The 17055-nt window shown below is 32.4% G+C and overlaps 1 protein-coding gene and 1 pseudogene across 2 annotated transcripts; both read left to right on the top strand.

Moving 5' to 3' along the window:
• The first annotated feature begins 4295 nt into the window (after positions 1-4295).
• Positions 4296-8156, top strand: LOC129874679 (apyrase-like; annotated as a pseudogene). Its single transcript, XR_008762938.1, has 10 exons — positions 4296-4482; positions 4600-4824; positions 4999-5127; positions 5408-5464; positions 5604-5696; positions 6173-6375; positions 6496-6587; positions 7211-7425; positions 7513-7700; positions 7782-8156. The product of XR_008762938.1 is annotated as an apyrase-like (transcript).
• A 4025-nt stretch (positions 8157-12181) lies between these two features.
• Positions 12182-16740, top strand: LOC129873970 (vacuolar-sorting receptor 6). The gene is made up of 12 exons (XM_055949172.1): positions 12182-12796; positions 13533-14225; positions 14318-14406; positions 14547-14616; positions 14778-14861; positions 14959-15035; positions 15160-15241; positions 15382-15464; positions 15551-15614; positions 15701-15829; positions 16015-16118; positions 16316-16740. The coding sequence occupies exons 1-12, from the start codon at positions 12466-12468 to the stop codon at positions 16430-16432; spliced, it is 1923 nt and encodes a 640-aa protein (XP_055805147.1). The 5' UTR covers positions 12182-12465; the 3' UTR covers positions 16433-16740.
• Positions 16741-17055: the final 315 nt, after the last annotated feature.

Genomic DNA, 17055 nt, shown 5'->3' with positions numbered 1-17055 from the left:
TTGGTTTTAATAAGTCCAAAGTTTAATATGTCTAAACAAATAAATAACAGCACAAATAAGTCCAAATAATGTCACTAAAATATAAGGTTGACCCAACAATCTAGTTGCATCATGAAATTAACAAGACTTTCAGTTAGTCTAAAATTAGGAAAAATTACACTCGTTCATCAAATTGTAAGCAAGTAAATGTAATTATTGTATGATCTATGTAAAATATACATTTTTAATACAAAATTATATATATTTGCCTAGTGAATATAATTATTACGAATTGATTACTAATACAAATAGACCATTTTAAAAAGTTCCAAATTTTGAGAGTCAAATAGGTCGAAATATTCTTTTCCCCCCTTCTCCCCCATGGAGCATGCTTACAAGTTATAACCGCATCTCGAATATAAGGAAAAAGTTTAATTAAAGTATAATAGGACCCAATCAAAAACAAAAGAAAAGTGACCAAATCTAATGGAAGAACAAAGAAAAGCTATTGGGTTAATATATTGAATTTTTTCAGTATGTTTGCAATTAATTATATGTAGCAAAGTTTCATGAAATTTCTACTCCCAGCCCATTCCAATTTGTCTGTGATTATCCACTTAATGAGGATAAAGTACTTGACCAAATTTCAGGAATTTATTTAAAGACTTATTAATTTGGTTAAATTTAAAGATTTAGATATTCAATATTTCATAAAAGCACTTCAATTCTAACACTGTATGGTATAGTATATGGATGCAAATTAAGTTAATGAAATTCATTTTATAGAAAATGTCTGCAAAGTTAATTTGATAAACATCACATAATATAATTTCCGTAACTTCATAACAACAACAACAAACCCAGTATAATCCCACAATGTGGGGTCTGGTGAGGGTAGAGTGTACGCAGACCTAACCCCCACCTTGAAAGGTAGGGCGACTGTTTCCGAAAGACCCTCGGCTTTAAGAGAGGACAAGATAAAAGGACAGATAGGGGCAAACATATAGAAAACAAGATAAAAACAGAAATAGCAAAAAGAGAAAGTCGTAGTAGAGTGGTACGGGAAGAAAGAGGCATTAACTACTATAAATAAATAAGATAAGATAAAATAGATAAGATAGTCAAAGTACAACGACGCCACACTATAAACAACAATACAATGCAGAAATCAAAAGACAATAAATAATGAGCAGAACTACAACTACTATGGTGCAAATGATGAATTACCTAGTCTTTTATCCTAATCTGAGTCCTCCACAAAAGAAATTATAGTGTGCTAATGCGCCTACTAATAGGGTAGGATAACGCGATTATGTACTAGCCTTCTACCCTAATGTAGGTTCTCTACACACTCTTATCTAAGGTCATGTCCTCGGTAAGCTATAACTGCGTCATGTCTTGTCTAATCACCTCTCCCCAATATTTCTTCGACCTACCCCTACCTCTTCTGAAACCATCCATGGACAACCTCTCACACCTCCTCACTGGGGCATCTGTGTCTCTTCTCTTCACATGCCCAAACCACCTAAGTCGCATTTCCCGCATCTTGTCTTCCACTGAGGCCACTCCTACCTTCTCCCGAATAGCCTCATTTCTAATCCTGTCGCTCCTGGTATGCCCACACATCCATTTCAACATTCTCATCTCTGCTACTTTCATATTTTGAATGTGAGAGACCTTAATTGGCCAACACTCCGCCCCATATAACATAGCCGGTCTAACAACCACTTTGTAGAACTTGCCCTTAAGTTGTGGTGGCACCTTCTTGTCACAGAGCACCCCGGAAGCGAGCCTCTATTTCATCCACCCTGCCCCAATACGATGTGTGACATCGTCGTCAATCTCCCCGCTGCCTTGCATGATAGACCCAAGGTACTTGAAACTACCTTTCTTTTGGATGGCCTGGTTACCAAGCATAACTTCCGCGCCAACCTCATGAGGTGTCTCACTGAACTTGCACTCTAAGTACTCTATCTTGGTTCCACTCAGCTTAAACCCTTTAGACTCCAGGGTGTGTCTCCAATCCTCCAGCTTAGCGTTAACTCCGCTACGAGTCTCATCGATCAGGACTATGTCGTCCGCAAAAAGCATACACCATGGCACCTCACCTTGAATTTGTCGCATCAATCCATCCATCACCAAGACAAATAAAAACGAACTAAGGGCTGATCCTTGATGTAACCCCATCACAACTGGGAAGTGCTCTGAGTCCCCTCCTACTGTCCTTACCCTGGTTTTGGCACCCTCATACATGTCCTTGATCACTCTAATGTACGCCACCGGTACACCTTTAGCCTCCAAACATCTCCATAGTATTTCTCGTGATACTTTATCGTAAGCCTTTTCTAGATCGATGAATACCATATGCAAGTCTCTCTTTCTCTCCCTATACTGCTCTACCGTAACTTGATAAATTCAAAATTTTAAAAATTGTTTAAGTTTGATAATATTAGATGATGTCAAACATTGTTTATTTACAAATCAAAATTCAACTATACAAAAACTTTATGTTTATCGGCGAAACTCATTTATACCATGGAAATAAGTAACAAATAGAATTAGTATATAGTCGAAAGTGACTTGCATGTTTAACATAGTTTTTAGAATGTTTTGACTTTGACAATTAATTTAGTTTAATTAGCAGTTTTAGCTAAAACAATAACTAGTTGCTATAGTTTAGTGTTTACAAAACTAACAATAACGACTTTTTTGGAGTTTGAGAAAGTATCAAGTTAGTACTAGTAGATAATATACTCTATTGACGACATAAACTAGTCTTTTTGACGTGTAAGTTTTTAATAAATAAAGACTTGTTAAGAGCAATAATTACAAGTACTTACATATTATTTAAAGCTACGACCCCAAATTTTATGAGCTTCATTACAATCAACTAGTCAGCAGTAATAGAATATTATTTACGAACTTATATTTGGTGACTCGAAAATATTCATACACACTACTCGTTTAATGCATATCTAAAATAGTGAACAAATAGAGTATGAATCATTTGCGCGGTTAAAATAAAGAAAATGGAGTATGTGGACAATTTCAACAATATATTATGACAAATATAGTATAGATACTGTTTTACAGTTGTAGGCATATATATATAAGAATAGAATAAATCTATTACGAATTCAGGCAAACTGGTTGCTGGTCGACGAATCAAAACGGAAGAGGTGATTCGTCTGCAGATGGCTCATGATTCTGAGAATCTTTGAATTGTTTTATGGTTTGCCTAAACCAAACATTAATTGGAGTCTCAATATAAAATCCCCCATAATTTATGAAATAGAAAAAGGTCATATTTATTCTTTGTTATACTTTTTTTCAATATATATGTCCTTTTCATTTAATTTTAGTGTCATATTTATTCCTATTGTGTTAAATCTTTCACGTCCCACTTTAATTTTCATTTGTAGTTCCTATGTGGCATATTTTTTTTTTTCAAAACTGAGTTTATTGCTCATTTAAACTCTTTTAGTCCACCCATGCTAGAATAAAGGAAAACTTACGGAAATATCCCTAGTTTATGAGCTAATTACTTAAATATATTCTAGTTTGCAATATTACAAATCTTACCTGATTTTTGATGCGTCCAGATACGTGTATCTCTAGATACATGGGTCAAAATTAAGTGTAATTTGTTCTAGATACACTGTATTCAAGTGAATTCACATATATCTAAGATGCATAGACAAATGTCGCTCGCCTCCCGCGCTCACTACTCTCCTATGTATCTGGTATCCCAGATACATGTTAATCACACCAGTTACATATATATATATATATATATGTATGTATGTATGTATCTAGTGTGATTCACATGCATATGGTATAAATGACTATCTCGCTCGCCTCCCTCACTATTTTTAGTGTATCTGATATCAAAAACATATGTATCTAGGTGTCTTCCTAAATATATGATAGAAAACTTTTAATATAATAATAAGATAAATAATTATTTGAAAGTATTGATAGAATTAATATATATGATAGGTATATATATATATAATAAGGTAGTCGCGTGCAAAATATGTTTTAACTCTATCAAATACTCGGTTCATTAATATGAGATGGGTAGGTGGCGAAGGGACGGGGAAGGGCCCAATGAAGAAAATAATTTTGGCTTCATTCACGTGCTGAAAATAACATTTCTCAAAGCAGTGCCTTTTTTTAGGCAGTTTGGATAAGAGAACTCAGCATGGACCAATAATGCCTAATGGGTACGTTTGTAGCCTCCCGTTTAAATTTTCAAATAAAGCGCAGGTGAATAATGTGATTTTTTGTCATATTCTTCAATAATGCGAGGTACCCTACCTCCAGCAAAAAGAAAAAAAAATGCGTGAAAAGGTACAAAAGCAAAATCAGCGGCTCTTGTATATAAAAGATAAAGCTATCCATATTGCGATCTTTAATTAAGAGTGAAGAAGTTATGTACCACAATCAATGTTGGTAATTAAGCTGCGTACTATTGGTGTAAGTTGTTGATAACTTAAGCAGGTACCATTTCTCTCTCCCTTCCTTATCTTGGTATTTACTAGTAGGTGTCCCAGCCTCATGCATTGCTTGTTTTCTTGTTTTTGTTAAATCAACATTAATAATTGCGCTTTTCTGCAGAGATCGAAAATGCAGAAGCACAATACTAATATTCACTTGTTCATCATCTTGTTGATACTTGTTGGGTTACCTTTGAGCTCATTTTCAAGGCATGAAGATGATTATTCGGAGAATTATGCTGTGATATTTGACGCTGGAAGCACTGGTAGCAGAGTTCATGTCTTCCGTTTTAACTCAAATATGGACCTCCTCAATATTGCCAATGATCTTGAGTTCTTTTTGGCGGTACATTTCAATTTGTTTGTCATATTTTCACTTAACACAAAATTTAAAAAAGTAAAGTAACTTTTAAATCTTGTAGTATTAAATTAAAAATATATAAAATATATCAAAATGTATTTTAAAGAGACATTTCATCAAAAGTTAAACTGTAGCATTTTTCTTTTAACACCTTTGCAGATAAAACCAGGTCTGAGTTCATATGCAGATGATCCAAAGGCTGCTGCAAATTCTCTAAAGCCCCTTCTTGAGAAAGCTGAAGCTGTTGTTCCTAAGAAATTACAGCCTCAAACCCCTCTTAAAATTGGGGTCAGTTAATTACTATTCCTGCGTCTCAATTTATATGGCACAATTAAAATTTCCAGACTCAACCGAAATTTCTTTGTATGACTTTTGATATTTTAAATTGTTAATTATTCTAATTTATAAGTACTAATTTTCCAAATATGCTACATAACTTAAGACATAGAGTATTATCTCAGTCTGAATTCTGATCAAGATTCATAATTAATCCATATCGTTAATGAAATTAATATTATTATTAGCTAACAGCCTAACATTATTCTTGGGTTAATCTTAATTGATACAGGCAACTGCAGGGCTGAGGTTGTTAAAGGGTGATTCATCCGAAAAGATTCTGCAAGCAGTACATTTTTTACCCTTTATTTCCCTTCATTAATCCGAAAATGGATCTTAATTATTGTATTATTTGATAATCCTTCATAGCACAAATTAATCTAACTAGTTTAATTATTGTTTTTTCTTATTATTATTCCTTGATTAAGGTAAGAGATTTGCTGAAGAATGAAACTACTTTGAGTTGCAAGGCTGAATGGGTCTCTGTTCTCGAAGGAACCCAAGAAGCTTCTTATTTTTGGGTAAGTTAAATTATTAAACGTTCTTAATTTTATAATTAGTAAATTAAATTTAATATTCATACGTGAAATTAATCTGTTAGAACCCTTCAAAATCAATGTAAATCTTTTTTTCTTCACGAAAATATATAAAAAGATCACGTGGTTAAATTTATAGGAAAACAAGAGAGCTTTTCACATGTAAAATAGACCGAGCTGGTTGAGCAGGTAATCCCCCAAATGGGGGGGGGGGGGTCACAGGTTCGATGCTTTTCTTGATTGAGTAGGAGGCTTACCTAGTGAAGTTTACCTTTTCGTTATGATTTGAAACTATTATACTGAAGTGAAATTTATCTTGTATACACCCGAAGAATAACGATTGTAGTTCCCTCATCGACTTAAATTTTTTTTAAAAAGGAGCTTTTCAAAAGTCATACAAATAATTCACCAACTGTAAAAAAGTAATTAAAATGACTTTTATTCTCTTTATGAAAATGCAGGTTGCTTTGAACTATTTGTATGGGAATTTGGGTAAAAGTTACTCAGACACCATTGCTACAATTGATCTTGGAGGTGGATCAGTCCAAATTGCTTATGCTGTCTCAAAACAAAGTGCTTTAAATGCTCCTAAATTATCTAATGGAGAGCCTTATGTCCAACAAAGATCACTTCTTGGAACAAATTATTACCTCTATGTTCACAGGTTCCATTAATATAATTTATAAGTAATTAATTATTTTCCAATTAATAGATTTATTAATTTCTCGAATTATAGTTAAATAACGTGCAATTTTATTTTTCTATTCGTTTATGCACTATACAGTTTTCTAAATTATGGACTATTAGCGGCTCGAGCTGATATATTGAAGGCTTCTAAAAATTCTACCAGTCCATGCATCGTGGAAGGGCATAATGGTACTTTTCCTTGAACAAATAATTGAACCATATTAACAGAAGGATTAATATCATTTCTCGTCCCTTATTGAATTTCTTTTTTTGTATTTGATTGAAGATTTCTAGTGATATTTGAATAAGCACATTTGCAATACAATTAATTGACACGTGTCCTTTTGATCCTTTAACTTGTGAATACTCACAAATTTTCCATTATTACTAATTATTTTACCACTTAATTATCTAATGTACTATATTAATCTTTGTATTACTACGACGATAATTAGTATAGTTCTAAAAATAATTCTACTCCGTAACATATTTCATATACAAAGGACTAATAATATACATTTCAATAAATTAAAGATTAAATGTGTTCTGTCAAATATCACAATAATTTTCTTTTTTGACATACCATGCTTATCTTGAAAAGCCCACTGAGCAATTCAAGAAGATAAGTTTCTCTCCACTATCCATGACTAAATCAGAATCACCAGTAACTGAGGGACCGAAAGTGCTATTACTCCTTAACATCATACTTACAAGATATGTCTTTTTTCCAAATTGTTTTTTTGAAATCCTAATTTGTTGCACATGATTGTAATTAGCATCTTTCTTAACATGTTTTTTTTTGGGACTTGAAGGGTACTACACATATAATGGAGTAGCTTATAAAGCTGCAGCACAAAAAGATGGTCCAAGTGTTAGGAGATGCAAAGCAGTAATTAGAAAATTGTTGCAGCTTGATGCACCTTGCAACCACAAGAATTGTTCATTTGCTGGGGTTTGGAATGGTGATGGTGGGGCTGGAACCAAAAATCTCCATGTCTCTTCATTTTTCTATGATTTTGCTTCTGTGGTAAGTACAGTACAAAATGAAATTTTATTATAGTTAATTTTATTAATTGTCATGACTTAGCTTGATTAATTAATATTTTAATTGTAGGTTGGCATAGTAGATCCAAAAGAGCCCTCTGGTATATCTCAACCAATACAATACTATAAAGCAGCAAAGCTTGCTTGTCAGACTAAGAAGCAAAACATGAAATCAGTATTCCGTAACATTGGAGATAAAGACATACCCTTTCTGCATGGATCTAATGTATGAATACACTTTGCTGGTAGATGGATTTGGTAAGTTTTTTAATTTTTGGGCCCAATATATTAATTATATACATTCTATTTCTACCTGAAATTTATTTTTCTGTCCTGCAGGCATTGGTCCTTACAGAAAGATCACAGTGGTGCATCAAGTTAATTACAAAAATCACCTTGTTGAAGCTGCATGGCCATTAGGCTCTGCTATTGATGCTGTCTCATCTACAACATGAGAACAATTAATTACATATGTTGGGATTAATTTCCTGTTTCTTTTTCTTTAATTTCTCTAGTTAATTTAATTAAGGACTTTGAATTTCTTTAATTTAATTTGTTCTCATGTGTAAATTAATTATGACATGTTTGTTTGCCTGGGAGAATATTATATTTGCTTAAACTAATTAGAGCAATTTCTCCCATGGTAAATGAAGTAGGAGCAGCTGTTTCTATTGATTCTCTTCATCTAGTTAAAATATTATTCCACTAACCTAATATTCATTTCTGTTTTAAGTAAGACGAAAAAATAAATTTTGTTTGAAAAAGTAGAAACAATGTTGTTAGATTTCATGGAGTTTTTCTTAAGAGCTAACAAAGAAGATAACAATAGTGAATTTTGTTAGTCACGTGGGGTTCACAATTAAATTTAACACTTTTATTTTTGATAATTTTATTAAGTTTAAGATAAAGGACAAAAATGAACACATTTTGTTATACATTAAGGACAATTTCAATCAAGTGAAATATATTAAGGATCAAAATGAGTATTTTTGTTATACATTAAGAACTATTCCAATCAAGTGAAATATATTAAGGACCAAAATAAAGCATTACCCCTACATTAAGGACCATTTTGGTATTTTCTCTCTTTCGGGAAAATTTTGGATTTTGTGGGTAATTTCGAATAATTAATTTATAAAATCGATAAGTTCCGATAATTAATTTGTAAATAGATAATTTCAGATAAATAATTTGTCTAGATATCTAGAATGGTAGTTTTTCCTTTTATTTTTAACCAAATAGACTCAAATTTTACTTGGTCCAATTCTATGTCGTTGTGCCTTCAATCCAATTTTTGTTTCTAACTATTATTAAGAAAATGGTACGTTAATTAATAATGTTACAAAACCTTTACAATTACATCACACATGAAGAATAGGTATTTGTTTCTACCGTTCTACCTTACAAAATGTCTTGTAGCAACATAATAATAACAAGTACATAAATTAAACTTATTAAATAATTATGATATGATCTAATCATCTCATGTTTTAACAGGATAATATTTGTTCATGAGTCAACTGATTATTTGTTTCATATACTAAGAAGCTTCATCACCTAAACAAGCTAACTCCTTATAATTTATAATTTTATCACTAGTGGGACAGTGACAATAACATAATTATAGAGATATTAATTCTAAAACACCAATACTCAACTTTGAATAATGATTAAAGTCTCTGCATGCTCAACTTAACTAGATTAATACTTTTATAGGAGTATTATTTTTCTCATCTGGTTGGAAGAGGTTAGAGTCAATGCGTTGAGGCCTATAAAATTACATAATTTGTGCGCCTTTTAATTATTTTATTAGATATCTGAGCAAAAACTCATCCACTTTCATATCGATTTAATGAATACATGACACATTCATATTTTCATATAATGTTTGTCACTAAACTATAGTTAATTATTACACAATAATCTTATTTTAATTTATTACTTAACTATGATAAAGTAATATGATCTGTTATAAGTTTATTGGGTGCACAAATATTTTTTTTTAACCCAAATTATGTATATCTACTACTTCCTATCAACACTTGTATTAAATAACTCTCACCATCAAAACTTAAGTAGATAAAAAAAAGTTACCTAATTCATATTTTTATCTACATTAAATAAATTTAAACTTAAGACTTCATATGAGTTTCTATATATCTAATATAAAAAAAATTATATACACTATTACTGCATAAAAGTTAGGTCTTTGTAAAATTAGTTTCACACCCTACCCCACCCCAATACAACTACTTTTTTTCTCGTCTCAAGGTAATATGTATAAAGAGCTAGTTTCTTGTAATTGGATTTTTGCTAGAAAAAGGAGGTGAAAATGAAATTTCCCTAATATGGTCATTTTGCAAGAAAACAAAACGAAGAAAATCCCTTCTAGATTATTTGTTACTTTAATTTTATCTAGCAAATTGAAATGGCGAAAGGAGAAAATCTTCTCTAGGAAGGGAAATACAAACATCAAGGTATATAGGTGAATATCTTGATTTTTTGACAATGAAACTCACAATTGCTATTCTTCAAATGTGTATAAGGTGAACTCCATTGTATTTCAGTGAAATAGTCTGCAAAATACACATGAAAGGTTAATCGCTCGATCGAAAAAGCATGCATATGGATGGTATTGAACCTGGGATCGCTCACTTAATTGAAAAATCACATGTTCAATCAATTCGATCAACCTTCTGCTAGTAAATTATTTATTTTTATTTAATGGGAATATATACTAAGATGATATATATAGCTCATCTTTTTTTAATTTTTTTTTTACTGATTAAGTTGGATAACCTTTTTTTATCTTAGCTTGTTGGAAGGGTTGAGATGTCAGTGTTACTAGTTAGTCAAATAAACTCTTAGCTGTTGTATTCAATATTCTTCTTCCACGGAATCTAACTCAACTATCATAATGAAACTTTTAATTCGAATTTCCACTCTTTTTTTTTAATATTCTATGTTTATAAGCTATTTGGAATAAAGAAATAAAACCCATTCATTATTAATCGTATATATTACAAAAACAATACAAAGGTATGCAAGTGTCATTAATAATGGTGATTTTTTGAAGACATAAAATCATCCTAACAGTCATTTGTTTGTAAAGAACGAAATATTAGGATTTTCTTTATTTCTTTATAATTGTGTTAGTTCAAAATGTGGACATTTACTAATGCAAATTGACATAATAATTGCGTACATTTTAATTTATCTAATTAACTATTCAAAGATTTTAATATAGTTCCATTTATTTCTCCAAGAGAATCAAAAGAACAGAAACTAATGAAAATATCAATTAAAAAATAGAATTAAATTTTGGGCGAAATATATTTTGTTATAAGATGATAAGCCATGAGAAGGTGAAATATTGAGAATTGGAGATCGACTGTAATAATCAAAGATATATGTACATTTCCTAATTAACAAGCTTGTTAAAATTAAAATTAAAATTAAAAATTAGCTTCTCACTTATAACGTCAAAAATGAATTCCTCAATAAATAATACTCTAAATAACGGATTTATATATAGATTGCACCACATAGCGTTCTACATCCCTTTTTTTGATTATGTTCTTGTTAGTTCAGCGAGCTAATTTTTGTATTTAAAAGTAATTGGATTAATTTATTTCCTAAACAATTTTAGCCCTCTAAATTAAGAAGGCGAAAATTTAAGCTTAATATGAGATTTGGTGATTATAAGAGCTCTGATTTGGGAAACTATCTAAGCAAAGAAACCTGATACCTTAAGATTGAAGAAATGAAGAGGTTGTATTTATTACTTTATATTTACTCAAAGATAGAAGGGAAATATATATATTTGCCTAATAAATCTAAGTCCAAATTTTTCTAATTCACACTTTCTATTTTTACATATATTCTTCCATCAGTTTTGGAGGAATTTTTTATACACGATACTGTACCTTTTACTAAAATGATTTCACAACTATCCAATTTTTTTTTCCAAAATGGTAATCTTTTTTGGCAATTCGTGTAAATATCACCCTCCACTAATTACATTTATTTTACTAATTAAAACAATTAAAAGCTAAAACTTTTCTTTCAAAGGAATAAAATACTCCACATATTTTTAAAATAAGGAAAAAAAGCTATCGGACCTGATTATTTAATTACTACTTCCTCCGGTACCAAATATTATTCACTTCGGCAAACTAAATTAATTTCAAAATAAATACTTTATTGAAAAACAAGAAACTTTTTTCTAATTACTATTTCACTCCATCCGAATTTATCTGACATTTTTTATTTATGAAAAATTAATGTAATTAATATTAGTTAAATTGAATCAGATTAATTTAAAATTTTAATATTAAAATTTATGTGTTTAAAAATTGTAAATTGCATTTTTTCCTCATTGATATGAAGAAAAAGTATATTTTTAAATATTGATTGAATTTTACATTAATTGAATTTCAAAAAATGAAAAGTGTCACGTAGACTGAAATTGAGATGGTGTACTACCTCTGTTTTAATCGTCATATTTTGCTCTTCGAGAGTTAATTTGATTAATTTTTAAAATTAAATTAAATAAAATAAATTTAGTATTTCAACATTAAAAATTTACCTTACAAAAAGTAGTATAGATTTCAATAAAATGAAAACAATATATCATAGAGGGAGTAGTATTCTTTTTCTTCTTCCCCAAAAAAATCACAATAAATCAAATATAAATATGTTTAATATGAGTTGGGACATTCAGCAGTTGCCATCTTGGTAGTTGCTCTGACTCCTTCCACCACCCCAAACTTCTTTCGTTTCTTCTACGTCATACAAACAAGTAAACAATTCAACAAGAAGAGAAGATTACACACAAAAAACTCCAAAAGTCTTCTCTTTTCTCAGAGTCTTCTCTTGACACTTTCTTGATTTTTGCCCCCTTACGTAAATGTAATCCCATCTGTTTTTTTCTATTCTTTACACCTGTTTGAACTTTTATCTAAACATATTCTTCACTCATTTTAGAGAAACACCCAGAACTGAAATTGTACTAATAGTAAATATGATTGTACCTTTACACCCTCCTGCAAACATGGGTGCTCTGGTTTTACTAGTTGTTGTACTTTTTTCGTTGATAGTATCGAATGTTGTTGTATTAATTGAGGCAAGATTTATAGTTGAGAAGAATAGCATAAGTGTTTTGTCTCCTTATTCATTGCACTCAAAACACGATGCTTCTATTGGTAATTTTGGTGTTCCTGATTATGGTGGTTCTTTAATTGGAACTGTTGTTTATCCTAATAAAGGTGCCAATGGCTGCAAAGAATTTGATGGTGATAAACCCTTCAAGTCTAAGGCTCATCGTCCTAATATCCTTCTTCTTGATCGTGGAGGTAATTTAATTTTAATTTGGAAAATGAAAAGATCAAATTTTTGGGTGATTTAAAGTTTTGATTTTTGATTTGATGTAATGTTGTCTCTATGTCTAATCACTTTGCCAGAGGTTTCTTCACTCCCATGGCTCTAACAATGATGCGGAATCAGAATTTAAATTTTATGAGTTCTGAAACATACGTATTAGTAATGGTTTTCTTGATCAATTTTTTGTAATTTCGTAATACAAATACAGTGTTTAGACTAAAGCTACTAGGTTGGCTCAAAACCATAGGTAACCTTTTAGGACCGTCCCTAATTTCATCTATTCCATTACACCCCTTGTTGGATTATTAAGCATAGATGATAAAGATTTTTTCATTTTTTTCTACTCTCAACAAAAAGAAAAAATAACAGTGACATGTTCTAAGATTAAATTCTAAATCTTAGAGGTTATTGCTGGTAATTAAGTATCTATTGGAGTTGAAAAGAGCTAAGTAAATTCTATTTCTCAAGTTGGAGAAAATTACATTTCTTTAGGTTTTGCTTTTAAGTGAAGTCTTAGAGGCTTATTGAGTTATTTGACTGTTTCTTGGAGTTGAAGGAAGTTTCTGAATCTATTTCTTTAGTTGAGGAGCCACTATCAACTATACGGATATTCATTTTTCTATGCATAGTTTACTAGAAAGTTTAACATATTAGATAAAGTTAGATGCCTTGAAAAATTCCGTGAACAATTTATTTTTCCTTTTCCAGACTGCTACTTTGCTTTGAAGGTATGGAATGGCCAACAAGCTGGAGCAGCTGCAGTTCTAGTTGCTGATAGCATAGATGAGACTCTTATAACTATGGATTCTCCTGAAGAAAGCACGGATACTAATGGATACATCGAGAAGATTGGAATCCCATCTGCATTAATTGAAAAGTCCTTTGGTGACACATTGAAAGAAGCTCTTAAGAAGGGAGAGGAAGTTGTGATTAAAATGGATTGGACGGAGTCAATGCCTCACCCTGATCAGCGAGTTGAGTATGAGCTTTGGACTAATAGCAACGATGAGTGTGGGGTTCGTTGCGATGAGCAGATGAATTTCATCAAGAACTTCAAGGGACACGCTCAGATACTTGAAAAGGGCGGTTATACTATGTTCACGCCTCACTATATTACTTGGTACTGTCCTGAAGCTTTCATTCTTAGCAATCAGTGCAAATCTCAGTGCATAAATCATGGGAGATATTGCGCTCCTGATCCAGAACAGGACTTTGGGGAGGGGTACCAAGGGAGTGACGTCGTCTTTGAGAACTTGAGGCAGCTCTGTGTGCACAGAGTTGCAAACGAGAGTAGCCGTTCATGGATTTGGTGGGACTATGTGACGGATTTCCATATCAGATGCTCAATGAAGCAAAAGAGATACAGCAAAGAATGTGCTGAGGAGGTCATGAAATCACTTGGTATCACCCTTTCGAGTAATTTTTTTTGGTCACTATTGACAATTTATACTGTTCTCAGTAGTTACTCTTTGAGTTTTTATTCGATTCATCAGATCTACCTGTTGACAAGATAAAGAAATGCATGGGCGATCCAGAGGCTAATGTAGAAAATGAAGTATTGAAGACTGAGCAAGACCTCCAGGTCTCTTCATTTCTGAAAATCTCTAATCATTTCATTATTGTGACATGATCGACCATTTTGATATTTTACAGATATAATATCTATGTTATCATGAGCATGTTACATATAAACATAACTTTTTCTTTTGGTTCCCTTGATAGGTGGGCCGAGGACCTCGTGGTGATGTGACAATCTTACCGACAATGGTCATCAATGATGTTCAATATCGAGGTATGATGTAGATGTAGAAAAATAAGATCCATGTAGACTAACTAATTGCTTATATTTGTAGCTATTTTATTGATAAATCTTCAAGGAGATATAATATTCTCAGTGAATCACTATTATCTTACACTTTGAGTACTCAAGTACTTTTTTACTCTTTCTTTAAGGAAAATTGGAGAGGACTGCTCTTTTGAAAGCCATATGTGCTGGATTTAAGGAAACAACTGAACCTTCGATATGTTTAAGCGGAGGTTTGACACCATTGCCTTCTTCATGATCTTGACAACAAGACTAATTGCATAAAATTAAATGATTTAGCCAATTGTTACTTATTCTCAATGACAATAGATCTTGAAACGAACCAGTGTCTAGAAAGGAATGGTGGCTGTTGGCGGGATCCAAAATCTAACATAACTGCCTGCAAGGTATGGCAAATAATGCCTCTGAAACCTTAAAAAAATTATTGTCTTCCTTCGTGGAAAACGGTTGTGGTATATATAACAACCTTTTACATGAGCCTCATACTCGTTTGTTCTACTTATTTTAAAGGATACATTTAGAGGAAGAGTTTGTGAGTGCCCTTTGGTGAATGGCGTTCAGTATAAAGGAGATGGATACACATCTTGTGAAGGTAAGGAAGTGTTGGTTCTTGTTCTTTAGTTATAGATCCGTTAATTGGCAATTGGCTTATCGAGTTGCTAGTTGCTCTTGAACATTGGAAGACTCTAATATCCCCCCCCCCCCTCTAACTGGCTTGCCATCGATTGACAGCCGTTGGACCTGGAAGGTGTACGGTAAACAATGGAGGATGCTGGTCAGAAACCAGAAATGGACAAACATTTTCAGCATGTTCAGTTCAGTAAAATCAATACTTAGTTTAACTGTATTTAGTCAAGATTAAACCATTGTATGTGCTTAAATCTGGTTTAACACGAACCAGGAGGGAGAACTATCAGGCTGTAAGTGTCCATTTGGTTTTAAAGGGGATGGCAATAAATGTGAAGGTATGTAACATTCTTGTAAATCCTTGCGCAACACTAAAATTTTCAACTGATTTCAAGAGTCGTTTCTTTCAACAATAAAAAATCAGATGTAGATGAATGCAAGGAAGGAATTGTTTGTCAGTGTGATGGCTGCAGCTGTAAGGACACATGGGGCGGATACGAGTGTAAGTGCAAAGGAAATCAACTGTACATAATGGAGCATGATACTTGTATAGGTAAGAAGAAGTTGATTCAGCACTACTAACAAATGTTGTTCATCTTTTAAGCTAGCAGAGCTTCAGCTTCAAAATTTAACCATAAAGTGCTGGCATTTTGTAAAGATATGAAGCACCATTTTCATCATAATCTTTCATGCCATAACAAGATGAACTTACAATATTACCTTGTTCCTATTGTACAGAAAGGCACTCATCAAAGATCGGACGAAACCTTATGTTCTCTTTCCTAGCCATTGCAGTGGGGGCTGGTTTAGCTGGTTATATCTTTTACAAGTATAGACTTCGGGTAAGTATATAGAGTAGTTATTACAGTCTTTATCCTTTCACAATAATGTATTGTCGAATAGTCATACTTGTGCTACAACAACGACAATTATGCCTCAATCCCAAGGTAGTTAAGTTCGGCTGTATGAATCTTTGCTATCATAAAACCTCTGTTTGGGAATAGACTTACTTATGCTAACTATTGGTAAATTTATGTAGTCATACATGGACTCGGAGATTATGGCCATCATGTCACAATACATGCCTCTTGATAACAACAATCAGAATCAGGTTGTCCATCATGAAGCTGAACCTCTACGACAGAGCTCAGTATGACAAATGTTGCCTAGTGCTAACGTATGATTTTCCGTTCTTCTCTTGGGATACTTTTCGTCGTCATGGATCTTGTACGAGCAGAAGAAGAGATTCATATTTCAGAGGAAAACTACAGTGAGATACCTGATGCTGGTTTGCCAAAACTCTAGTCCATAAAAATTGGCTTTTCCATTTGTGTATAATAGAGTTTTGAGATGTAAATGCAGGATTCATCTGTGTTAAAAAGGTCATATAGAACGACATATCCTTGCAAAAGGCAACCCATGGCGTTTTACATTATTCAGCAGTTGCTTCTATCTTGATTATAACCCCAGGTTCTATTGACTCAGTTTGAATGGAGGAAGCAGGATCTAGCAACCACCTTGGTGTGGTTGAGATATCCCAACCTGAGGTTGATTGTTTTGCTCCTGTATCTTCCCAAAAGAAAAAAGATCTCTGAGTGTTGTTTTCTGAATCCGAAAGAAAGTACTTTGGGTTCTCCTAATATCTAAAAAGGCCAACTTATCCATTCAGTCTGATGCCCAAAGGTCTCCCATCCTGAAAGAATTGATTCTTTGACTTGATTTGCCCACTTCAAAAGGTTTAAGACTCAGGCACACTTCCTTATACTTCTCCTGTGACAT

Source organism: Solanum dulcamara, chromosome 11 (assembly GCF_947179165.1).
Source record: "Solanum dulcamara chromosome 11, daSolDulc1.2, whole genome shotgun sequence".
Classification (NCBI taxonomy): Eukaryota; Viridiplantae; Streptophyta; class Magnoliopsida; order Solanales; family Solanaceae; genus Solanum; species Solanum dulcamara.
The sequence above is the reverse complement of the archived record's forward strand: the minus strand, read 5'-3'. Positions and strand labels throughout refer to the sequence as shown.

Bases quoted from the DNA above. Each gene is read 5' to 3' on its own strand.
- LOC129873970 (XM_055949172.1), top strand. From the start codon at position 12,466: ATGATTGTACCTTTACACCCTCCTGCAAACATGGGTGCTCTGGTTTTA. The intron at 12,797-13,532 runs GTAATTTAATTT...TTCCTTTTCCAG, and splicing joins CCTTCTTCTTGATCGTGGAG to ACTGCTACTTTGCTTTGAAG. The intron at 14,617-14,777 runs GTATGATGTAGA...TCTTTCTTTAAG, and splicing joins CAATGATGTTCAATATCGAG to GAAAATTGGAGAGGACTGCT.